We start from the raw sequence: 22,045 nt of genomic DNA, 5'->3' as shown, positions 1-22,045 counted from the left end.
GAAACGCACCACACTTATCCTACGCCGTCCCGACACTTTCAGTTCTCGGTAGTATAGTGGTTAGTATACCCGCCTGTCACGCGGGTGACCCGGGTTCAATTCCCGGCCGGGAAGGTTTTCGGGCCGGCTCGGCGACGCCAGCGGAACATCACGGCGCGATCAGCTTTGCAAGTCCGTGTGGCTCAATGGAAGAGCATCTGACTACGGATCAGAGGGTTGCAGGTTCGAATCCTGTCACGGATGGTTTTCGCGAAAGAACCGCCGAGCCACCCAGAACCGCCGGAAACGATGCGCGGAGCCAGTGGCTGCTTAGCTCAATGGCAGAGCGCCGTCCTAGTAAGACGGAGGTCACGGGTTCGATCCCCGTAGCGGCCTTCACTCTTTTCTCTTTTTGGAACCGCACAGGCAAGCGGCGGCAAGGACTGTCTTCGGAACAACCTTCTGTAGCTCAATTGGTAGAGCATGTGACTGTAGAGCTAGCAGGTATCACAGGGTCGCTGGTTCGATTCCGGCCGGAAGGACACACTTTTTTCCCACCGCCGAAAAAGGAGACGACGGCGCGGCGCAAAGAAGCGAGAGAAACAGAGAGGGGAAAAGAGAGGACGAAGGTGAAGTTTGCACCGCGAATCCACCTGCTTGGCGTGGCGAAACCCTTCCACGTTGGGCGTTGCATTTATCGCAGCGTACAACAGCGCTTATTGCATGGTTTGTTGGGGGGAGTGTTGTTCCAGTGCGGGCGTGAACAGAAAAAATGAAAGAACTCATGTCAGCGGAAAAGCTCTCACATCTTCACTTCGTCTTCTTCCTCTTGATCACCGGCTTCATGGTGGGCTTCGTTGTCGCGAGCGCCGCACTCTCCGCTGCGTCGCCGTCGTGCGAGTACTGCTGAAAGTGCTCGGGGTTCGTGCGAAAGCAGTCGGCGCCGTACGGACACTTCGGCTTCTCCGACACCGCCTCCACCGCAACCTCGTACTCGTCGGTGGCCTCAGAGTCCACGTCGTCATCGACTTGCGCTTTCTTGCGCGGCGCACGTGCACGTTTCTCGCCAGGCGATGCGGACGCGCTGCCGCCGTCCTCGCGGTCGTCACTCTTCTTGGTCTTTGCCTTCCCCTTGCTGGCCGCTGCGGCTCCGCCCTTGCCCGTCAACTCGCTCGCCAGACGCGAGTGTGCAACGTCGCCGATGCGGCCAATGATCGTCGTGGCGCCGACCAGCTTGCCCTCCCGCATTTCCTGCACCAGCGCCTTGTCGGCTGGGGCGAGGTCGTCTTCGCCCTGGATGTTGTCGATGTCGCCGGTGCCACGCGCGTTTCCCAGCTGCCGCTCCGTGAAGCAGCACAGGTGGCGCCACTTCCACGTCTCCACGCCATCGTCGCTGTACGGCAGAATCACCTCCGTGCCGATGCGCAGCTCGTTCTTCTCGATCTTCTTGCCGCACGAGGTCAGCGAGCACTTTGCACGCCCTGATTTGGAGTACTCCACGCACAGCTTTGGCATGGGTTGCGAGCGTGGCAGCAAAGCGGATATATATATCGAGAGAGAGAGAGAGTTGTGTGCTGACAGGGGCAAAAACAAATGAAGAAAGAATAATAGTAATAATGATAATAACGCTGCTTCTGAAGAAAAGGAAAAGGAAAGGGAGGTAGAAGGAGACGCGAATACGATGCCGATGAGGAGAAGTTAACACCGAAGCAGAGTGAAGGAAACGGAAGACATCGAACTCAATAAAGCATACACGGAGAGAGAGAGGAAGGTCGTGCAACAGCGTTTCTCCTTCCCAGTCCTCCCGCAGAGAGTTTAGAGACAGCATGTCGACGAAACAGCGGCGGCGTCGCGCGTCTCAACAGGTGAAGATGGCTCCCCACGGCGGAAGAAAGGACTGGTTTACTTTACACAGGTTCAAACAGAGAGATTTATTATCAGATATGAGAATCGCATTAAGGGAAAACCCAACAGAATTTAACCAACACGAACCGAACAACAACAAAAAGAAGGATATGCACCGACGTCACCGAGACGCCACAACGTCAACAAAAAAAAAAGGCTCTCTACGCTTCACACTGGTCAAATACGGGCAGCTTCCTCACAAGAAAAAAGAAAGCCCCAGATTAACACGCGCAGCGACTCCGTTCTTCCCCCGTTAGGCACTCACGGCGTCAACAATCTCATCCACGACAGCCTGCACACGGGCATCCGTCGTGGACTTCGCTGTGGCGTACAAGCCCGCTTTGAACGCCGCGACGAGCTCCTTCGTCTTGCTGTACTGCAGCCGGTGAAGATGCCGCAGCGCACGCGCCACAAGCAACGGCTTCTCGGCCACCGTGTAAAACTCCACGGCGAGGACGTGCGTGCTCGTCTCCGCCTCGCGGTGCTTCAGCAAGAACTCCATGTAGCGGTTTGCCTTGAGAAGCGGTGCTGACAGGTCAATGTCCGTCAGGCAGTAATCCGTCTGCTGCTGCTTGATCCGCTTCACCTCGTCGGCGCTGACGTTGTCCAGCCGCAGCTCCGGCCTCGGCACGTGCGCCGCCCGCACCGCCTCCTCGCCCTGTGCGTGGATCTGCATGTACGTGCGCACCAGCGCCGGGCAGAACTTCAAGAAGAACTTGTTGCGGTCCATCTTCTCGTCGCACTCCAGCACATCAAACCACGACCGCATCGTATTGCGGCGAAAGACGTAGTTGTGGAAGTCGCTCAGCTCGCAGTGGTTCTGCTCGTGGTGGCGCTCAAACATGAGGAGGTTCTGCAGGGCAGAGATGTAGTCGCCTTTGCGGTAGTAGGCCTCGCCCACCTCGCGCTCGTACCAGTAGCATTGCGACTCGAGCGCCGTCAAGTAGGTGTCTCCCTCCACCACAGAAACCTTGTAAAACAGCTGCATCGTGCTCTCGCCTTTCTCAATTTGGTTGTCGCGGAAGTAGTACTTGGCCGCCTTGCTATTCAAATACTTGTCCTGCAGGTCCAGTTCACGTGCGAAGTCCGCCTGCTGCGCCGCCTCGGCCGTCTTGCCCTCGCGCGCGAGTATCTTTGCCTTTTCCAGGTACAACAGTTCCAGCGTCGGGGTGTGGGCGATGGCCTTGTCGATGAACTCGTGTGCCTTGCCGTAGTCGCCCATGCGACGGTGATGCGACGCGAGGAAGGTGTGCACCCACAGGATGAAGCACGGATTCGCCTCCCCGCCAAACCGCCCAAAGTCCTTCGCCTCCAGTTCCCGCTCCATTGCCGTGAAGACATCGCCGATCTGCGCCGCACGGGCCGGGTCAACGTAGAGGGACTTGAGCACGCTGAAAAGCGACGGGATCATGCGCTGAATGTACGGCGTGGCAAAGGCGGCCAGACGCTCGCGGAAGTGTTCCAGTGGCATGCAGTCGAGGGCGTGGCGCCTCGCGTAGTCGCACTTCGGGTAAGCCGCCAGCACCCGGTCCAAAATCTCCATGTACTTCTCCGTGTGCCCCGGCAGCGGGCGGAGGTAGCGGTCCAGCGGGATCTTCTGCAACTGGGCGAGCGCGGCGATGCTGTCCGCCTCCGACACCCCGCTGCCGATCACCTCCATGTAGCGCTTCTCGGCCTCGCCGTGCCGGCCGAGCTGTGCGTGCGCCTTCGCCCGCAGCAGCAGTTTCGTCTCTGCGTCAATGATGTCGGCGTCGTGCTGCTTCAGCAGCTCCAGGGCACGCTGGGGGGCGCCGCTCTCCAGCTCCAGCTCTACGCGGTAGAGATTTGCCTCGCTCACCTCGACCGGGGTGTCACCGGCGTCCATGATCGACGTCATCACGTCCATCACGGCGGCCGCCAGTTTGCTGTGGCCGAGGAGGCGGTGTCCGCACGAGACGGCGATCCAGTTCGCACGCACGCTCGACTTCGCCGTCACCATCTTCTCCCGCATGTCGAGAAACTGCGCCCAGTCGCGCACCTGAATGCAGGCAGAGGCGACGTCGCGCAGCACCTCCGTGTTCGTCGCGTCAAAGCTCAGCGCCCGCTTGAAGGCCTTCAGCGCCTCGGCGTACTTCTTGTCGAGACGCTGACACATGCCCAGCGAGTGCCACGCCACCATGGAGCGGGGGTTGAAGAGGATGGCCTGCTTGATGGTGTCGTAGCCCTCCTCGATGCGCTCCAAGTTGTACAGAATGAGTCCGCGCACGGCGAGGGTGTCGACGTGCTCTGGGGCAATGCTGAGAATGCCGTCCGAGGTGCGCAGGGCCTTGGTGTACTCGCGGTTAGAGTACTCGCGATTCATCTTGTCGAAGAGGCGCTGCTGCGCCTGCGGCAACATTTGAGAGGCGGACGACATGTCTGAGTTTGATGGCTCGTTTCTTTCTTTCTGTTTTTTGTGTGTAGTTGATGTGGCCAAGCACGTCTGCGTTGTCGGGGAATTACGGAAAAAGAGAAGTGAAGAATACCACGAGAGATGCGAGGTGTGAAGAGCGAGGAAGACTGCACACGCACACCCACACTCACCGTGATTTCAAAAGAAGAAAGACAAGAACAAGACGGAGGTGTTGTTCTGCGTACGTGAACTCGATTCGCCACCACGATTGACGGGAATTGAGAAGGTACTCCAGAAGCCTTGCTCGCTCTTGCTGTCTTGGTTGAGAAAACCCTGTGTGTGAGCGGCACATTACGGGAATGTGGGAGAAAAGAAAAAGTTGACGAAGTAGAGGATAAATGTGTGATGGCACGCTGGGAATATACTAACGTTCGATTGCAGGACATCGAGCAGCTTTAGCGATTCCCACAGTCTGGTTTCATGACTCTAGAGAGAGAGGTCAAAGGAGACGGCGACCTCGCCTTCACACGAGGTGCGCTTCAACAGTCATGCAAATTGTTAGGTGCAGTCATTGAGTTTTTTGGGGCATTTTTATGTGCCGGTTAATTCACGTTTACGTAGGCGCAGAGGCAATAGAAGTAGCGAAGAGCCAGGCCCCCCACGCACATACATACGCGCACATATTGCGACCTTCACTGTATCTGTAAAGAAGAAAATAAGTTTCATTCGCTGGCGCCTTCACACCAATGCGGAGATGGTGCGGTCCACAAGAACCAGCTTGCGCTGCTCGTCGACTGCCTTGATGTGATACACGGAGTGCGGGACCGCTGGAACAGGGAGAAGAAACTCGGTCACGCCCTTGTCGAAGGTCAGCGTGGACGACACTTCCTCTTGCGCGCCGCCCGCCGCCGTCTTGGTTGCTGTCGTGGTGACCTGCACCACCACGTGCGACACCGACCCCGCGTGAATGCCGTCCAGTTTCACGGTGCACCCTGTCGCGCTTCGCTCCACAACGAGCGAGATGGCGGCCTGCTCCTTCAGCGCCGTATTGTCGACCAGGTACAGAGAGTGCGCCGCAAAGATAATGGCAGCTGCCAGCAGCCGCGGGAAGAGTTGAATCATGAAGAAGATCCACACCAGATGCCACAAATAGCGTGACTGCATGCGGGACTTGTTGTGGCGGCTCACGATGAAAATCAGCATCACCGTCATGGCCATAAAGAGCATGACTGCTTCACCGAGCAGCCGCATCTGCGACCGTCGTCGTGCCTCATCGGAGTAGGTGAAACCGCCGGCGAAGTCGCTCGAGGCACTGCCGTTGCTTCCGTCTGCAGAGCCATTTCCGTTGCCGTTGGGCCGCCCATTACTACCTTCCTTCAATGTGGTGCTGATCGCATCATACGCCTCCTTGATGTTGTGGAAGGCTTCCGCGTCGGTGACCGCCGCGGTGTTCTCCGATGCGGCGCCGGCTGCGGTGCCCGTGGCCGTGTCGGGGTGGAAGTGTTTCGCCAGCACGTAGTAGTGACGCTTTAGGCGTGCCTCGGTGATCGCGTCTCCACCACGAAAGCCGAGGCGCTCCTCGTACTGCGGTGACTTCCAGTCCGCCGCCGCAATGATCTCCGCATCAGTGAGCGCGGCTGCAGACGAAAAGTCTGCCTCCGACGCCGTGCTTGCGGTCGCGGCGGTGCGCCGGGACGTCAACAAGGAGGGACGTGCCACCGTGGAGGGGTGGAGCGACAAGATGAGCGATGACGTCCATATCGGGTGATGGTTGTAAGCAGTCAACCAACGGCAGCTGGCAAGCGTGGAGGCCACCGCTGCAGAGCGCCTGCTCGTCGAGCAGACAACGGTTCGAAGCATTATATAAATAAAAAAGGGGTTGAATCTACCTAGCAAAAGAAAATCAGTGCGTAGGCTCAGCTTCGATGTTCGCGTGCTCTTCTCTGAGGGTAGAATAAGAAAAGGGATCAAGAGAGTGTTTGGAGGGTCGAAATGTCTCCGACAGCAGACTTTGGTTCACTGTATCCAAGCAATCACGGAGGGATGGAGTATTTCTCAAAATCTACCCCGTCGTCATTAGAGCCTCGAACGCAACGGGCTTTCATCAACTTAGCGTCTGGAGTGACAAAGCACCGCTTAGAGAAAAACATGTGTAGTGTTTCTTTGACTGCTTGTTGGCAAAGTGCTTTAGTGGTTCGAAGAGCATGCGGTGATGACGGGCGATACGCTTCATATAGACGCCGGCACTTATGTCGTAAATGAATTGGGCGTCTGCTCGCCTACAGCAAAAAAGGGGTAGTCGTGCATTGTGCACCTACAGTCCATAGCGCGCGCGTATGTCAGAAAGAATGGTGGCTGCGTCTTCGTAGACGGCGCTGTCCACTGATGCGCTCGACTCGGAACGAGCGCCTGAGGCGGCGGACGCGCGATTACGAGGCGGCTCTTCCGTCACGCTAAGGCGGCTCTTCGGAGGCATCTGGGAAGCACGCGCAGCGTCATCAGGAACGCAAGTTTCCTCTGCAGCGGGGGCTGGGGAATGATGAGACGCGCGAGACGGCAATAACGCTGATTTCTTCTCTGCGCCTGTGGGCACACTGTGCGTCGTGGAAGAAGGCGCAACGTGTGTATCACTGCTGACGCTGCTACCGCCGTCGCCACGGTCTTCGGCATCGCTTAATTCTCTCCCGCTGTAGTACGCTTCACTTTCCGTGGATCGCCTGAGCTGCACCACCTGCGTCGCCAGCGATCGGAGCACCGCTGTCACGGCCGGGCTGAGTTCGTCGAACGGATCTGTGCTGCGATTTCCACCACGACCCGCAGCGGCCGAAAGGTGCGACGGCAATCGATCAAACTCTGCGAGTACGTAGCGGTCGACCTCCGCGGCGGAGATCGGTGCAGCGGTGGCAAACGTAGGTTGAGAGCGCAGATGAATGACTTCGTGGTGCTTGGGGACACCCCCTCGTTGCTCCTCGACATTGCGTCGCAGCTTCTGCTGGTACAAACGCATTATGTGGGCCTTCTCCTGCTGCATCGATTCGTTTTCTCGGTTCAGCTGATCCAGCATCGCATCCTGCTCCGTGACCACTTCTTCAAGCGAGCAAATTTGGTCTTGCAGATGCCCTGCGTGCCGTCTCTCGTCAACAATCTGGCGGCTGATCTGCGTCACCACGTGCTGCAGCTCGCTCAGCAACGCCACAGCAGAATCATTCAGCGCCTCATTCGGCCACGCTGTGCTGGTATTTACCGGGCGCGACGCTTCCCTTGTTGTGCTGTCCTTCTGACGCGCCGGAGGGAACTGCGAAGTCGACAGATGCGCATCCCCCGGAGAGGAGCTCTGCGTTGCCGGCGCAGCGACAGAGTGCACGAATAGCGGCGACCTGTTCAACGCATGAGGATCACCCGGACGCCGCGGGGAAGTCCTCTGGCCTGGTGTTTTTGCCGTGCGTGGTGTAGAGGACCGCAGCGACGAGGAAAAGAATGTACCATTGTGCAACGGCGTGGAATGGCGAGAACGCCGCTGTCTCGCCTCGACGGCCAGGCCGTATTCCGACTTGGGACGCGGATTACTTCCTGGAGCAGCCACCAGCGCCGCATAGGAGCTGGGGTGAAAGCGAGATGCTCCCGACTGCATCGAGATGTGTGTATATGTGTGCTTTTCTAACGTGTGCGTGTATGCACAGATAAACTCTATGTAGCTCTATAGAGGTGTGCTTGTATGGCGATGGGGTTTCAACGTTACAATGAACGGGCAGGAGCGACCAAGTGTGGGTTGATCGTCGACGCTGTATGCAAGGAGAGAAGAACCGGGAAGCAGTTAAAAAAAAAAGGGACGATAAATAGGAGAGTGAACGTAGCGAGACCGCAGCAGTCTCGAAGGGAAAAATGACCTTTCTAGCGAGTGAGCCATAGCAACGTTCGACGCACGTTCGTTTGCCCGCCACGCAGTCGACTTCACTGCCAAAACAACGGAAAGCAATGGTAAAACTATTATTGCTATTCTTGTTGAGAGCAAAAGATTCTAGGTGTGCAGTAAGAAAACGACGATGTGTGCGTGTTCACGGAGACGAAGCGGAGCCCATCAACTTCTGCTTCTCCGCCAGGAGGCGCTGAAATTCGCCATCTGCCTTGGCGAGGGCATCTCGGTGGGCCCAAATTTCCTCCTCCTTGCGCCGCAGGAGTTTGTCCAGCTCTGCCCCACGGCGACGCCGCTCCTCCTCCTCCTCACGCTTCGCCTCTCGCTCCAGGCGCGCTCGCTCGCTGCGCACCGACGACAGCCGCTGCGACAGGCGCTCCTCCTCGCGGCGCTGCTCCGCCAGCTGACTGCGCACCGGCGACCGAGAGGCCACCCGTTGTGCTTCGGACAGGGTAGAGGCGCCGAAGTCGGCGGGTGCACGCTGGGCGTTTGCACTACCGTGTAGGTCGACCGATGGAGGGATTCCACCGTACGACTGGCCCACGCTGAGGGCAGGCTCGTTATCCACGTAGGACGAAACGGGGATGGGGAGGGCAGCGCCGCCGGCACCAGCAACCGATGCTGCGCGACCCTGCACGGGCGGCCGTGGGGGCGGCAGGTCCTGCTGCGTGTCGCGGTGTCGCTGCGTTTGTGGTTGGAAGACGTACAGCTGGTCGTACTCGTGGAGCTGCGTGATGGACTTCAGTTTCGTCCAGTGCAGCAGCACGTCATCGTAGAGGAAGACGTTTGCGATTTGGAACGTGGGCGCGGAGGCGGCGTAGCCTTGACGGGCGAGCATCGCGACCTCTTCCCTGGCAAAGACGGGCGTTAGGGAGGCGGCGAGGTCTTGCAAGGAAACGGGAGGACTCTCGAGAGTGACTTCCAGGTTGACCTTCTCTCCGCGCAGGTCCGCGCAGCAGAGGAGAGTGAACATCTGCTCACAACAACAACAACAAAAATAACGAGATATTAGGAAGAAGAAGTGCTGGTCTATGAAAAACGAAAACAAAATAGTGAGGCAGCCGCACACCAATCGACAGGAAAAGCAAAGAGTGCGCGTAGCGCCCCCCGGCAGTGTCAGCTCGATAGTAGGGAAGAGAGAAGAAAAAAAAAAGGCACGAGAAGTTCTGCAGTGAATCACAGCACGCAGTGAATGAAACGGCGGCACCTTGAATTGCCGGACCGGACAAGTTATCCCGTCGGTGTTAGCGTGTATTGGTGTGCGTTTGGATCCGCGCTCGGGCTGGCGCTGCTTGCCTGTGAACAACAACAACAACAACAACAAAGCAGAGCGGCATGGTTGTTGCGTGTTGAGAGGGAGCGAGAGAGAAGCAAATGGGACGATAAGAGAGACGAAAGGAGGGTGTAAGATCTGGCAACGGCCCGAAACAACACGTGACTTTTTGATTCCCTATTATGTGAAGGGAGGAGTTGGAGGTGGTTACAGAGGAAAGACAGTCACTTCACTTGCTCCACGGAGACTGCGTGCGCTTCGGTGTCGTTACTGGGGTAGTTTTGAACTGTGACTGTCCATACGATTTACGCCAAAAGAAGGCAAACGTCACCCGACACGGCGACAACAAAGAGATGATGCAAGGGTGTGAACCCAACTCGCAGAACGTAGAAAGGAAGGCAGGGGTGAAGCGCGTTCAAAAGGAAAACGCACGAGGCCTACAGAGGAATAAAGAGATCTTGGTTTTGCCGGAAGAGACGCGCAAGCACGACGACGATGCTGTACAACGCCAGCACATCCTCCCGTGCAATTTCGTTTAAGGAGGCGTACGCTGCTTTCGCGCCTTTCTTTCTTGACGGAAACTCCTTCAACAGCGCGTTGCGCATACTGCCCCGCACGCCTTTCCACCCACCCAGCGTACGAAGGTGACGACAACACGTTCGGAAGAGGTCGTGCGCGAGTCTTGCCGTGTCGGGGTCAAGCGGCGTGTCCAGCGTCGTAAAAGAAGCGTAGAGCCACACACCCAGCCCGGTCGAGATGCGGCCTGTTGGCGCTGCACCCTCCTCTGCCGCCGCCGCCACCTCTTCCTCGCTCGTAGGCATCAAATAACGCAGGAAAGCGAGAACCGATTTCTCCTCGGCAGTCAGATTTGCTTGAAATTGAATGGGAGCGTTTGCCAGCCAGAGACACGCCTCCGTCTTCTGGGGTGCGTTGTCGTTAGCTGACTCGGAGTCGACTGCGGTGTTATCGAAGAACCGCGGGCGGGCTTCACCGTCTTCTGAAGCGGTCTCCTCTGCTCGCTGGTCATGAAGTGACGCCTTCCTGAAGTTGATGCTGTTGTTCGTCGCCTCCAACGCACGCGCTCCGCGCAAGAGCCGCTGCGTGACGACGGAAAACATCGCCGTCACGCTCGCCACGCTGAGCCACAATACATCCGAGAGATGCGGCACGTAACCGGCTTCAGGGCCGCGGGCGTCCAAGACGTCGTGCCAGCCTCTTACATTGTACTCCAGTGGCACACACAGACGCCGGCGGCGATGCACCACGTTACGGATGGCGGCGGCCACCTCGGCTGAAGTGGACGGAACCTCATCGGCAAACTCAGACAATGCCTCCTTGAAAGAATCGACGCCTCTCACCTTGACCAGCTTTGTAATCGACTTTCCAGAAAGCTGCCAGTAGTGCCGCTTCCGTGCATCCTGGACATCATCTTCCCCATTAGTGTTGTGCTCTGTTCCTCTCCACAGCTTCCCCTGCGTGTCTCGCGTCTCCTCAAGCAGTGTCTCAACATCTTCGATGCCATACCGCAACGCCAAGACGTAGTCGCGCGCCTTGTTTATTCGCTCCACGGTGGCCTCCACAAACTCCGGTCCGGGAGCCACAGCGGCCTCCAGTTTGCCTTCTTGTAGGGAAGCAGGGAACCACTTGGACAGCAGACTAATGCGCTGCGCGACTCCCTCCACCTGCGGGACGGGGGAGGACGGGGAGACCACTTTAGCCAGCTCCAGCTCCTCCACCGCTTCCGGCGGTGCCTCCGGCGTCGCAGCACCTTTCTGTTCCCCACTTCCCTCGTCTGCGTTGGCCGTTGATCCCTTCTCATTTTCATTTTGGGACGACGACACAGGAGTGTGGCTCTCCTGTCGCACCGCCACCGGATCGCCGCTGTCGCTGTCGCTGTCGCCGCGCTGGCGTTTTGTGGGCTTCTTTTTCATGGGCAGCTGCCGCGTCTCGCGGTGTTCGTCATCGATGTTCACCACAACAACGCTGTGGCTCGCTGCCATTGCTGCATCGCTGCCGTCAGTGACAGTACCGTCCTCGCGAGCCACCCCGGCGCGACCAAACTTTTTCGATTGAATCTTCTTCCCGAGGCGCAAGTACGCCTCCGCGTCGCTCATTTTGAGAAACTGGGGAGGAGAGAGAGAATTAGTACTATATATATAGAGAGAGAGAGAAAGAGACGGAGAGGGAGATGCGTTCGAAAGGTATTCCACCACGAGCAGGTCTTTTTCTCGCCTCTTTGTTTCTGGAAAGGCTCTCCAAAAAAAAAAACCCCACAGTCGCTGCGCACGGACATCGTTCACATGAGAGTGGTGCAATTAAATTAGTGCGTAAAGGAAAGCGGAGGAGGAGACGGAGAGAAAAGAACTCTGTTTAAAGAACGGAAACGAAAGACGGGGCAATGCCTGGTCAACGAAGGGGTTACGCAATGCAATCCATCCATCGCTAATCTTCAACGCACAAACACATATGTGGAAACAGAAGCACTTCCTTAAGCACGCGCATTGCGAGTGAAGTATAAGTTAGCGCCAGCCGCCGTCACTGTCTTCTTTCTACGGATATCGGGTAGAAATGCTCATAATTACACTTTTCACGTTTTATTTTGTGAAGGAAACAAGAAAGACGGGCTGGAAAAGCTATTTGCCGTACAATCCCACATAACGAGAGAAGAGAAAATGAGGTACAATAGAGGAGTAGCAGTGTACATCATAAGCTGAAACAACAACTATAATAATAATAATAAACATAATGAGTTTAGGCTAGGCCCACAACAGCGCTCGTTAACAATGCGCTTCTACACCCTGCGTCGGAGGTAAGCCGATGCAGCACGGAAGAACAAGAGAGTTTATCCGCGCGCTAGCAAGTAGGGACTTGTACGCGTGATGAGAGAGCTAGGCAGTCTGCTAAAGAGCACCACGTACGAGAGAGAGAGAGAGAAAATGCGTTCTTACGTTCTCGCCTTCGTTGTGCTGAGGCGGTTCGCCGACTCCGCGACCTGGGCATGGGTGATGGTCCCGGTGCGGATCTCTGTCGGCACGATGTATAAGTCGTGCAGGCGCTTTGCCGTTTTCTTCTTCGCCTCCAATCGGTCATTGTACATGTGCTGCACAAACACATCCAGTGGTACCTTCTTTGCTGGATCGGCAGGGTGAAACAGAAACTGTGCCTTCAGCTGCTCCATGTTCGCCTGTTTGCGCTGCAGCGACTGCGTGTATAGACGCGTCACGACCATCTCCTCCTCCTCGGGGGAGAGCTTCACAACCTCACCGGCGGCGTTCCTCGCACCGCCTTTGTTGTTGCCATACATCGCTTTCTCCGCCTCTGCCACCGAGGCCGCCTTCCGCTGTAAACTCTGCGTGTAGAGCCGGTCAGTCATCTTGGCTAGCTCTTCAGACTCAATGTGCCTGGTGGGGCAAACCTCGAAGGGATCACGAATCTCTGTTGGGGGGCGTGGTGCGGTGAGCCGTGCGATGTGCCGCTCCATTTCCTCCGGGGTGAGTCGCTTCTCACGCGGCATGTTATCGTAGTCGGTGGTCATTGCGTTGCTCTGTTGATTATATATAGATATTTCTAAATCAGTGACTGTGCGAGTGAATGCTGTGCGTAAAGCTGACCACACACGAGAAGATCACGTGCGGAAATTAGCTTGGGGAAAAAACCACGTATATCCAGCGAAGCCGTCCCGCGGTCGTGAGATTCAGAGTTGCACAGAACGGCTACTCGTGAAAAGACAAATGAGAAAAGAGACGAGAGGCGCACTTCTTTAGCGCGGTCTTCTCAAGTCGAAAGAAACCAGAGAAATAATGCAAAAATATGTATATAGAAGACGAGGGTACCAAAAGAGTACGAAGAGATGTGGAGCGCGATGTGTATGTTCGGACGCTACTGCCAACTATCGGTTATCACCGTCGACTTAATCACGTGACATTGTCGGCATCCTTCCTTGACCGTGTCAGAGAAACCGCTTCAAAGATAATCTGATCTGTCATTCGTCTTCAATACGACAGTTGAGACGAGTGCTGGAGAAAAAAAACTACACAGAAAAACGTCGTTGCGTCGATCGACGCTCTGCTTAGAAATCCCACTGGCAACCGACGCACTTCGCTTTCGTGGGTGTTTACAGGTGTTTCAAATTGCTTTCAACCGTGGCTGTAAAAAAATATATACGTTTTTTTCTTTCTTTCTTACCTCCACACTTGGCTTGATCATCGATTTCATAGAAGAGCACGAGGAGGGCTGGGTTCTTTGCGAGCCGAGAGGGCCCATTTATTTGTTGTTTCCCTCCACGTCATTTGGAAAGGCGAGATGCGTTTACGATCGAATGGCACATCTAAGCGGGAAGCCGTTCAGAGACGAAGAAATGAAAAAAAAAAACAGAGAAATATGTTTTGCAGGTCGAAACGAGTCTTGATCGGAAAAATGAGATGAGAAAAACAATCAAAATAAACTAAAAATAGAATGAAAGTAGAAAAAAAAAAGAACATACTTTCACACGGAGTATTTTGTAGCTTCGCTCGCAATCACACGACAACAACACGGCTTCAAACAAACAAATGAAAAGAAGACTCCCGAGAGGAAGAAGATAGCAGTCATCTGACCTTCGTGAGGCCGCTACATCCCCCGAAGTATCACTGACTTTCGCAACGGACGTGTTTTCACTTCTCAGCTCGTTGTTGACATATTTCGGTAATGGCGGAGAAAAAAAAATTGAGAAAAAAAAGAAAGCAACAAACTTTTTTTTACAGCGTGAGAGTTGTCTTGTAGCCATGAAGAAGAGTGTCATGCGGTGCGAATGGCAACGGTGGAGAAGGACAGACCTCTCATACAGGGTATACAAAACGAAAGAGCTGCTCTCTCTGTGTGTTTCCCTCCAGCACAGCCACAACGCCTCCTCTGACTCAATCTTCAGTTACGTGTGTGTGTATTTCATTTACAAAATATAACCTTTTTTTGAGTGTGTGCGCACGTTCACGTGTGCGTGCGCGTATGCGTGCCAGTGAGTTCGATTTCGTCCAGGAGGACGGAAACAGCTTGCCTGCCACAAAGGAGAACACCTCTGCCCCTCCCCCTACACACACAACACACCCACTTCTACCCCAATCATCCAGGACTAACGAAAACATAGAGCATCGGAGGTGCACGAGCTCGCGCGTACTTTTGCACACAAAAAAAGCTGTGTCCACTACGGCGAGCACCAAAGCTGGGGCAAACGGCTCCACGAACAGCTCCTTTGTCGGATCCGACACACCGTTCCCGACCCCTCCGTGCGGGTCACTACGCTTCTCCTCTGATTCATCTGTGAGTAGAATCAACACGTTAGTAGGTGTTGCCCTTCACGTACAGCGAGCCGGAGGAAGAGTCGTCATCGGAGCGCTTGTACTTGCCGAGCTGCGCGAGCGAGTTCATCTTCGCGCGGTGCATGAAGGCGCGGCGGCCAGCGGCAACGCCGGAGTCCTTGCCGCCCCACGCCTTCAGCGCCGACGACTGCAGCGCGCGCGCGTACGAGAAGCTCAGGTTGAAGGGGCGCGGCAGCTTGCAGTTGTTCATCGCGTTCAGGTACTCCGTCGCCTGCACCTCGCTCAGGCCGCCGGACAGGAACGTCACGCCGGGCAGCATCGCCGGCATCGTGCGCGCGAGCGTCGTCACGGTGTACTGCGCCACCTGCTCCGGCGTCGCCTTCTTGCCGGACTCCGCGCCGGGCACCACCATGTTCGGCTTCAGCAGGCAGCCCTCCCAGATAACGCCGTGGCGCTGCAGCGCCGCGACCACCTCGCGCCACACGTGCTCCGACACGCGCTGGCACGTGTCAATGTCGTGCGTGCCGTCGATCATCACCTCCGGCTCCACGATCGGCACGAGGCCGCTCATCTGCGACAGGATCGCGTAGCGCGCCAGCGTCTCCGCGTTGAAGCGCACAAGCGGCTCCGACACGGTGCCGTTCTGGATCTTGTACACGTTGCGCCACTTGCAGAAGCGGCAGCCCTTCTTGTAGTAGGCAGACGCGCGCTTCACGTAGCCGTCGAGGCCCTCCGTCATCTGCTCGCCAGGCGCACCCTCCAGCAGGGGGTGCAGACCCATGTCGGTCTTGATGCCGGGCACCACACCGCGTGCCGTCAGATACTCCGGGAAGGTCTGGCCGTTGCTCGCCTTCTGGCCCACCGTCTCGTCGTGCAGGATGACGCCGCTGATGTACTGCTCGAAGCCCTCGGCCTCCAGCATCAGCGCGCGGTACTGGCGGCGGTGCTCCTCGGTGTTGCTCAGACCGATGGGGTCGAAGCGCTTGGTGCAGGAGCCGATGGACTCGTCGGCGGCGAGCAGGCCCTTGCCGGGCGCCGTCATCTTCTTCACCGTCGCGATCAGCTCCGCCTCGTACGGCGTCTTGATGCGGTTGTACGCCGGCAGCTGGCTCTGGTAGATCTGGACACGGGAGGACATGTTGACAGAGTTACGCAGGCGGTTATGGAGAAGAGCGAGAAAAAATAGATGACGGGGTAGAATGAGGAGAGGAGGAGACTACGAGTTGGTTCCGTTTTCAAGTGTGTGCGCGATGTACGCAAGCAAATTACCGCCATTCATGGGGGGCGTGGGAAAGAAGGAGAGGGGCGAAAAGTGCGAAAGATGGAGGGGGAAGATACTTTGTAGTTTGTTCTGTGTGTGTCTGTGTGGGGGGTCTCTAGTTGTCATGGAAAAATGACCGCTGCTCCCTCCGCAGCACGTCGCATTTATTAGGGCAGCCGTAGTCCGTCCGTCCAAGGCAATCGATTCGAGTGTGGGGTAGACGATAAACAGGTATACCCAGGCACCAGCAGACGAAATCTCGTCGCCCGAAGATCTGCTGCACAACAAGTGGCGTCGTGGAAACAATTTGTCGATAACGTAATGGGTGTGTTCCGCGATCCAGACCAAGAAAACAAGAGCATTGCCGCTCACAGCAATCACGAAAAGGGAGCACGTCAGGGAAATACTCGATGCATTCAGGAGCGTTACGGAAGGCAAGCAAGTAACCCGATGTGAAGCATGATAGAAGACACTGTCGTGATCGTTGGCAGCAGATGAGACAAGGTAAAAGTAATTTGTAAGAACATAAATTCAAAAGAAGAAGGAAGAGAGGAAGAAAGAAACTCATCGTTTTTGAGAAGTGGGAAAATATATATATAAAAGAAGAGTGAGGCGTTGTACTCCTATTGTGATGGTCTTTGTCTTGGTTGCTGCTGTTGCCAAAGCGTGCCTTTTCAAAGACAAAAACATAGTTCGGGAAAAACAAAATGATGAGCACAGGTCTCATCATCCCAGAAACGAAAAAAGGGTTGGATGACAACGTTGCCTGGCATGAGGGTTGTGGTACGGTTCAGACGAAGACCTCGTGTGCTCTCTGTTCGGCCCTCTGATATTGTAAGTGAAAAGAAAAAGCCAAAGGAAAAACAATAACGTCCACACCTGCAGGTGGAAAGGAGAATGAAACAAGCAAGAAGTAGTGTTTGCAGAAGACCGCAACCAATCTCGAACCAGCAAAAGGCTCTCTTGGAGGAGGGAAAGCTTAACACGACTATTGTCGCTATGTTTCGCGGCAGGAAAAAAAATGTTGGCGTCGTGGTACGAAAGCGAAGGCAGCAACAGACGGAGGCCTCCGCTAGCTTTTTTGCTATTGCATTACTTTGCCGGAGCTACACGTAAATAATAGAGAGCACGGGAAACAGACATCGGTTGTCCTACCTACCTCACCATCCTTTCCGTCTGCACTGTACTGCACTTCCGATGACGGACCGGAGAAGCGCAGAGTACGTGGCCGTGTTGGTGCTACCCTAACTACGACGGCTTCCACCTTCAACAGCGCGAACTGCTTCACTTCGCGGGCTTGCGAGCACGGCCGTACGCGTCGGCCACGCGTATCGCGTTGGCCACCGCCACAGGCGTGATGACGCCTCGCTCGTTCGCCATCGTTTCGTTCTCAGCGCAGGAGAGCTCCGCCACGTTCATCAGCTGCTCCGGTGAGATCGACTTGATGCCGATGTCCGCCAGCGTTGTGGGCAGGCCAACGTCCTCACAGAACTGGTACACCCGGTTCACCACCTCCGGCGGGCGGTCCACCAAGAACATGGAGGCCAACACGCCAATCGCGACCTTCTCTCCGTGCCAGAAGTGATGGCACTCTTCAATGATAGACAGGCCGTTGTGGATGGCGTGGCAGGCCGCGAGGCCGCCGCTTTCAAATCCAAGACCAGAGAGCAGGGTGTTCGCCTCAATGATGCGCTCCAGAGCTGGGCACGTCGTCTTCGCCTCACACGCGCGCTTAGCCATCACGCCGTACTCCAACAGGGTATCATAGCACATGCGAGCCAGACCCATCGCGGTGTAGGCGCCCATGTAGCCCGTCATGTTCCCGCTGTGCGTCGCGAAGGCAGACTCCGCCTCGAAGTACGTGGCCAGCGCATCGCCCATGCCGGAAACGAGAAAGCGCACCGGCGCCTTGCAGATGATGTCGCTGTCCATCAACACAAGATCAGGGTTTTTGGGCAGGAACAGGTAGCGATCAAACTCTCCGGTGCGGGTGTAGATAACGGAGAGAGCGCTGCAGGGAGCGTCGGAAGATGCAATCGTGGGCACGACGGCGATGGGGACCTTGAGCGTGTGCGCCACCGCCTTGCACGTGTCCATCGTCTTGCCACCGCCAATGCCGGCCACCACATCGACTCCCTTGTTGTCCGCCAAACGGTGGATCTCGTGATCACAGCACTCGCGCGAGAAAACCTCCAGCTTCACATCCACCTTGCCGTTGAGCGACTTCAGGATCTTGTCCTTCATGGTCTCCGCAACAAAGGGGTCAGCGAGAATCAGCGCCTGCTTGCCGAAACGGGAGAGCTCGTCACCCAGCAGGTCTATCGCACCTGGACCCTGCACGTAGCGGCCAGGGAAGATGGCGGTGCGGATGGCGGGATGCTTGGCACCGCGGAGGGTGAACGTACGGAGCATTTCTGTGCAAATACGCCGAGAGACGATGTGTTGTTGGTGTCGCTGAAGTTAGTAACGATAGAGAAAAAAATGGCGTAAAACCGGGTACTTAATTTTGATGGGCCTTTCACAGCAAAAGCAAACCTTGGCCGAGCTACTGTTCTTGACGCACACAGCGATGTGTCGATCGAGCCTTTAACGTGCAAAGGAGCACGCTCGGGGAGCGTGGCGGGAGAGAGAAAACGCAGAGGAAAAGACGCCGCCAAGAGAGACACAACAACGTGAGATGCAATTAGTAAGAGTGCGTGCGCCATTGCAGGACCTGCGGCGTCACCACTAGGAGCCCGTTTCGCGAGTGCCAAGGGAAAGACCACTTAAAGACACCACCAAACGAAAGACTCGGTGCGCCTCACAGACTGGGCAGTGGGCTTCGACCCGTCGTGCAGAGCACCACAGTAGTGTGCCCAGCACCAGCGCGACTGTTTCCCGAAGAGACACCGTACTCGCCGGGAACGCTGCAATCGGCCAAAACGGCCACACGGTAGACCCCACCGCGGCCAACACAGACAGCAGGTGTCAAGCATCATGCATGGCGACTTCTTCTAACGAGGCAACAATGATACAGCTAACACGCTCAACGCGTGTCCCTGAAAACAGGATGAAAGCAACACAAAAACGCCTCTTGTTCATATCATCATTAGTTAGACAGCGGCACACACATGCGAGAACCCACTACAATACCACGGCGCTCCCACATGCACACCTTGAGGGGAATTTAAAAAGAAAAAGAAAAAGAAGTGGATATTTAAACATCGAAACACAGAACACTCTTACGAGCGCCATTACAGAAGAAAGAGAACCAGTTAAACTTTTGAAATGCATTCTGGAGCTCGTCTCCGTCACTGGACAACACACCGCATGCTGTGAGAAACGCGCTGTGGGGAGCACAGAGGTCGAGACAAGACACCAAACGGAAAATAATAAGGGCGGGGTCGCTGACGGAGAATGGTCGCCGCCCGTCCTGCTGCTCTCGCGCTGTGGACGAGAAGGATGCTATATAGCCAGCGTTCTCGTCTCACACGCGCACACACGAGAAGGACAAGCACCCTAGTAGGTGTTGCCCTTCACGTACAGCGAGCCGGAGGAAGAGTCGTCATCGGAGCGCTTGTACTTGCCGAGCTGCGCGAGCGAGTTCATCTTCGCGCGGTGCATGAAGGCGCGGCGGCCAGCGGCAACGCCGGAGTCCTTGCCGCCCCACGCCTTCAGCGCCGACGACTGCAGCGCGCGCGCGTACGAGAAGCTCAGGTTGAAGGGGCGCGGCAGCTTGCAGTTGTTCATCGCGTTCAGGTACTCCGTCGCCTGCACCTCGCTCAGGCCGCCGGACAGGAACGTCACGCCGGGCAGCATCGCCGGCATCGTGCGCGCGAGCGTCGTCACGGTGTACTGCGCCACCTGCTCCGGCGTCGCCTTCTTGCCGGACTCCGCGCCGGGCACCACCATGTTCGGCTTCAGCAGGCAGCCCTCCCAGATAACGCCGTGGCGCTGCAGCGCCGCGACCACCTCGCGCCACACGTGCTCCGACACGCGCTGGCACGTGTCAATGTCGTGCGTGCCGTCGATCATCACCTCCGGCTCCACGATCGGCACGAGGCCGCTCATCTGCGACAGGATCGCGTAGCGCGCCAGCGTCTCCGCGTTGAAGCGCACAAGCGGCTCCGACACGGTGCCGTTCTGGATCTTGTACACGTTGCGCCACTTGCAGAAGCGGCAGCCCTTCTTGTAGTAGGCAGACGCGCGCTTCACGTAGCCGTCGAGGCCCTCCGTCATCTGCTCGCCAGGCGCACCCTCCAGCAGGGGGTGCAGACCCATGTCGGTCTTGATGCCGGGCACCACACCGCGTGCCGTCAGATACTCCGGGAAGGTCTGGCCGTTGCTCGCCTTCTGGCCCACCGTCTCGTCGTGCAGGATGACGCCGCTGATGTACTGCTCGAAGCCCTCGGCCTCCAGCATCAGCGCGCGGTACTGGCGGCGGTGCTCCTCGGTGTTGCTCAGACCGATGGGGTCGAAGCGCTTGGTGCAGGAGCCGATGGACTCGTCGGCGGCGAGCAGGCCCTTGCCGGGCGCCGTCATCTTCTTCACCGTCGCGATCAGCTCCGCCTCGTACGGCGTCTTGATGCGGTTGTACGCCGGCAGCTGGCTCTGGTAGATCTGGACACGGGGAGGACATGTTGACAGAGTTACGCAGGCGGTTATGGAGATGAAGGTAGAAGGTGATAAAGACTTGTAGGGAGATTACTGTGAGCGGCGTAGAGGGAGTTAACTGTGTCGTGAACAGGGGACAGTGGTGCAGAGAAGAGGTGGTGTTAGCGGTTAAAGAAGAACAGACAATGAAGCAAATGTATTGTGTGGGAGGCGTTAAATTCGGTGGGGACAGACAGATATGGAAGGGGAGGAAATAGAGATACCGTGGGAGGGAAGTATGCCAGTTGTGTCCCGGAGGTGCAAGTGAGAAGTGAAAACTCAAGAAAGAGAGACCTGTAATTGATTGCGTTTAGCTGGCGTGGAGCTAGAGATCACTCGAAGCACCGTAGGTGATTCCTAACAAAAAACAGGCGAGGGGCAGGTTTTTATCTCCTCATCAACCGCAAGATGGAGAACACCCACATGAATTCCGCCGTAGTTGGAACAAAAAAAGCAACGAAAGGTGCTTTCGTTTGTATGAACATAGAAGCCTACTTGTTTGTCTTTTGCAGGAAAATGAAATGTAAAAAATCAATAAAAGAACAGGATTGTTGCGAGGAATGTCGGAGGTCGCAGGCAGGACGGCAGCTTCAATACAACAACGCAAACCCATGAAACAGCTGAGGGACGAGTAAACGTTACTCAGAGAAGAAAACTGCTCGGGGCCTTGCCACTGAATATCCGTCGCCTCTCGCCGCTGCGTTAACACGTACCCACCCCACACGTATATCCACACGTGCGAAAGACTTACTCCTCGTCGGCACCGCCAGCGGCGTGGCGCTTCGCGGCCTTGGCACGCACGCGCTTGACGCGGCCGGCGCGACCGTTGCCGAAGGGCGACGCATCAGCAAACGCGATGTGGCGCTCGCTGTTCACGCGCACAATGAAGGAGGGGATCGTCACGATCTGCTTCGCGACGGCGATGTGGCGCTGCTGGATGAGCACGCGCGCGTGGTGCACCGACTTGGCGAGACCGGCCTTGAAGACGATCGTCTGCAGGCGGCGCTCGAGAATGTCGGGCACGGTGAGCGACAGCACGTAATCGAGCTTGTCCTTCTCCTCGTCGAGGAAGCCGTACTCGTGGCAGCGGCGCATAATCGCGGAGCCCTCGAGCATGCGGCGGGGGTGGGTCTCCGGCAGCGTCAGCAGCAGACGGGCCGTGCGGCGCATCTTCGACAGCGTCATGTTCACGCGCCAGATCTCACGCTTGCAGCGCAGACCGTACTGGCCGCAAAGCTTCATCTCGCGGTCGAGACGCTCCTTCTCGAACGGGCGGCGCGGGGCCTTCCACACGCGGTTGAAGTTGTTGTAGTTACGCATGACTCTACGTTATCCGACAGGGAACTGCATGCGGTGGGGCAGTGGAGACGAGGATGATCGGTCAAAAAAAAAAGAGAGAGGGGGAGGGAAAGACGCG

The 22,045-nt window shown here is 56.6% G+C and overlaps 11 protein-coding genes and 4 non-coding genes across 21 annotated transcripts; 4 read left to right on the top strand and 11 right to left on the bottom strand.

Moving 5' to 3' along the window:
- The first annotated feature begins 42 nt into the window (after positions 1–42).
- On the top strand, positions 43–114 carry ABB37_05226. The gene has a single exon. It is a non-coding gene; the product is annotated as a tRNA-Asp (tRNA).
- Positions 115–171: 57 nt separating this feature from the next.
- ABB37_05229 lies at positions 172–243 on the top strand. The gene has a single exon. It is a non-coding gene; the product is annotated as a tRNA-Arg (tRNA).
- A 60-nt stretch (positions 244–303) lies between these two features.
- ABB37_05230 lies at positions 304–375 on the top strand. Its single transcript has one exon. It is a non-coding gene; the product is annotated as a tRNA-Thr (tRNA).
- A 62-nt stretch (positions 376–437) lies between these two features.
- ABB37_05228 lies at positions 438–521 on the top strand. The gene has a single exon. It is a non-coding gene; the product is annotated as a tRNA-Tyr (tRNA).
- Positions 522–789: 268 nt separating this feature from the next.
- ABB37_05056 (hypothetical protein) lies at positions 790–1,615 on the bottom strand (the record flags this gene model as incomplete). Its single annotated transcript, XM_015802960.1, has 1 exon — positions 790–1,615. The coding sequence occupies exon 1, from the start codon at positions 1,492–1,494 to the stop codon at positions 790–792; it is 705 nt and encodes a 234-aa protein (XP_015658476.1). The 5' UTR covers positions 1,495–1,615.
- A 522-nt stretch (positions 1,616–2,137) lies between these two features.
- Positions 2,138–4,590, bottom strand: ABB37_05055 (putative N-acetyltransferase subunit Nat1; the record flags this gene model as incomplete). Its single annotated transcript, XM_015802959.1, has 1 exon — positions 2,138–4,590. Exon 1 carries the CDS (start codon positions 4,277–4,279, stop codon positions 2,138–2,140), a length of 2,142 nt encoding a protein of 713 aa, XP_015658475.1. The 5' UTR covers positions 4,280–4,590.
- A 403-nt stretch (positions 4,591–4,993) lies between these two features.
- ABB37_05054 (putative mitochondrial heat shock protein) lies at positions 4,994–6,200 on the bottom strand (the record flags this gene model as incomplete). 2 transcript variants are annotated; one of them, XM_015802957.1, is made up of 1 exon in its annotated part: positions 4,994–6,200. In XM_015802957.1, exon 1 carries the CDS (start codon positions 6,113–6,115, stop codon positions 4,994–4,996), a length of 1,122 nt encoding a protein of 373 aa, XP_015658473.1. In that variant the 5' UTR covers positions 6,116–6,200. The 2 variants fall into 2 exon arrangements, with proteins under 2 accessions (XP_015658473.1, XP_015658474.1); XM_015802958.1 differs by having other exon boundaries at positions 4,994–6,195.
- Positions 6,201–6,569: 369 nt separating this feature from the next.
- ABB37_05053 (hypothetical protein) lies at positions 6,570–7,886 on the bottom strand (the record flags this gene model as incomplete). Its single annotated transcript, XM_015802956.1, has 1 exon — positions 6,570–7,886. The coding sequence occupies one exon, from the start codon at positions 7,884–7,886 to the stop codon at positions 6,570–6,572; it is 1,317 nt and encodes a 438-aa protein (XP_015658472.1).
- Positions 7,887–8,310: 424 nt separating this feature from the next.
- Positions 8,311–9,466, bottom strand: ABB37_05052 (hypothetical protein; the record flags this gene model as incomplete). Its single annotated transcript, XM_015802955.1, has 1 exon — positions 8,311–9,466. Exon 1 carries the CDS (start codon positions 9,139–9,141, stop codon positions 8,311–8,313), a length of 831 nt encoding a protein of 276 aa, XP_015658471.1. The 5' UTR covers positions 9,142–9,466.
- Positions 9,467–9,878: 412 nt separating this feature from the next.
- On the bottom strand, positions 9,879–11,555 carry ABB37_05051 (hypothetical protein; the record flags this gene model as incomplete). Its single annotated transcript, XM_015802954.1, has 1 exon — positions 9,879–11,555. One exon carries the CDS (start codon positions 11,553–11,555, stop codon positions 9,879–9,881), a length of 1,677 nt encoding a protein of 558 aa, XP_015658470.1.
- Positions 11,556–12,385: 830 nt separating this feature from the next.
- ABB37_05050 (hypothetical protein) lies at positions 12,386–13,216 on the bottom strand (the record flags this gene model as incomplete). Of its 2 annotated transcripts, none has more annotated exons than XM_015802952.1 (1): positions 12,386–13,216. In XM_015802952.1, the coding sequence occupies exon 1, from the start codon at positions 12,974–12,976 to the stop codon at positions 12,386–12,388; it is 591 nt and encodes a 196-aa protein (XP_015658468.1). In that variant the 5' UTR covers positions 12,977–13,216. The 2 variants fall into 2 exon arrangements, with proteins under 2 accessions (XP_015658468.1, XP_015658469.1); XM_015802953.1 differs by having other exon boundaries at positions 12,386–13,213.
- A 1,538-nt stretch (positions 13,217–14,754) lies between these two features.
- ABB37_05049 (fructose-16-bisphosphate aldolase (ALD)) lies at positions 14,755–16,005 on the bottom strand (the record flags this gene model as incomplete). Of its 2 annotated transcripts, none has more annotated exons than XM_015802950.1 (1): positions 14,755–16,005. In XM_015802950.1, the coding sequence occupies exon 1, from the start codon at positions 15,871–15,873 to the stop codon at positions 14,755–14,757; it is 1,119 nt and encodes a 372-aa protein (XP_015658466.1). In that variant the 5' UTR covers positions 15,874–16,005. The 2 variants fall into 2 exon arrangements, with proteins under 2 accessions (XP_015658466.1, XP_015658467.1); XM_015802951.1 differs by having other exon boundaries at positions 14,755–15,953.
- A 1,275-nt stretch (positions 16,006–17,280) lies between these two features.
- Positions 17,281–18,582, bottom strand: ABB37_05048 (bacterial-type glycerol dehydrogenase; the record flags this gene model as incomplete). 3 transcript variants are annotated; one of them, XM_015802947.1, is made up of 1 exon in its annotated part: positions 17,281–18,582. In XM_015802947.1, exon 1 carries the CDS (start codon positions 18,406–18,408, stop codon positions 17,281–17,283), a length of 1,128 nt encoding a protein of 375 aa, XP_015658463.1. In that variant the 5' UTR covers positions 18,409–18,582. The 3 variants fall into 3 exon arrangements, with proteins under 3 accessions (XP_015658463.1, XP_015658464.1, XP_015658465.1); XM_015802948.1 differs by having other exon boundaries at positions 17,281–18,551; XM_015802949.1 differs by having other exon boundaries at positions 17,281–18,546.
- A 404-nt stretch (positions 18,583–18,986) lies between these two features.
- ABB37_05047 (fructose-16-bisphosphate aldolase (ALD)) lies at positions 18,987–20,709 on the bottom strand. Its single transcript, XM_015802946.1, has one exon. It carries the CDS (start codon positions 20,515–20,517, stop codon positions 19,495–19,497), a length of 1,023 nt encoding a protein of 340 aa, XP_015658462.1. The 5' UTR covers positions 20,518–20,709; the 3' UTR covers positions 18,987–19,494.
- Positions 20,710–21,122: 413 nt separating this feature from the next.
- Positions 21,123–21,974, bottom strand: ABB37_05046 (putative mitochondrial 40S ribosomal protein S9). 2 transcript variants are annotated; one of them, XM_015802944.1, is made up of 1 exon: positions 21,123–21,974. In XM_015802944.1, exon 1 carries the CDS (start codon positions 21,946–21,948, stop codon positions 21,376–21,378), a length of 573 nt encoding a protein of 190 aa, XP_015658460.1. In that variant the 5' UTR covers positions 21,949–21,974; the 3' UTR covers positions 21,123–21,375. The 2 variants fall into 2 exon arrangements, with proteins under 2 accessions (XP_015658460.1, XP_015658461.1); XM_015802945.1 differs by having other exon boundaries at positions 21,123–21,954.
- Between the last annotated feature and the right edge of the window lie 71 nt (positions 21,975–22,045).

This window comes from Leptomonas pyrrhocoris (assembly GCF_001293395.1).
Source record: "Leptomonas pyrrhocoris isolate H10 chromosome Unknown, whole genome shotgun sequence".
NCBI classification, from domain to species: Eukaryota; Euglenozoa; class Kinetoplastea; order Trypanosomatida; family Trypanosomatidae; genus Leptomonas; species Leptomonas pyrrhocoris.
The sequence above is the reverse complement of the archived record's forward strand: the minus strand, read 5'-3'. Positions and strand labels throughout refer to the sequence as shown.

What these genes read in the sequence shown, in the direction of transcription:
- ABB37_05047 (XM_015802946.1), bottom strand. Translation starts at nt 20,517, where the DNA reads ATGACGGCGCCCGGCAAGGGCCTGCTCGCCGCCGACGAGTCCATCGGC.
- ABB37_05046 (XM_015802944.1), bottom strand. Translation starts at nt 21,948, where the DNA reads ATGCGTAACTACAACAACTTCAACCGCGTGTGGAAGGCCCCGCGCCGC.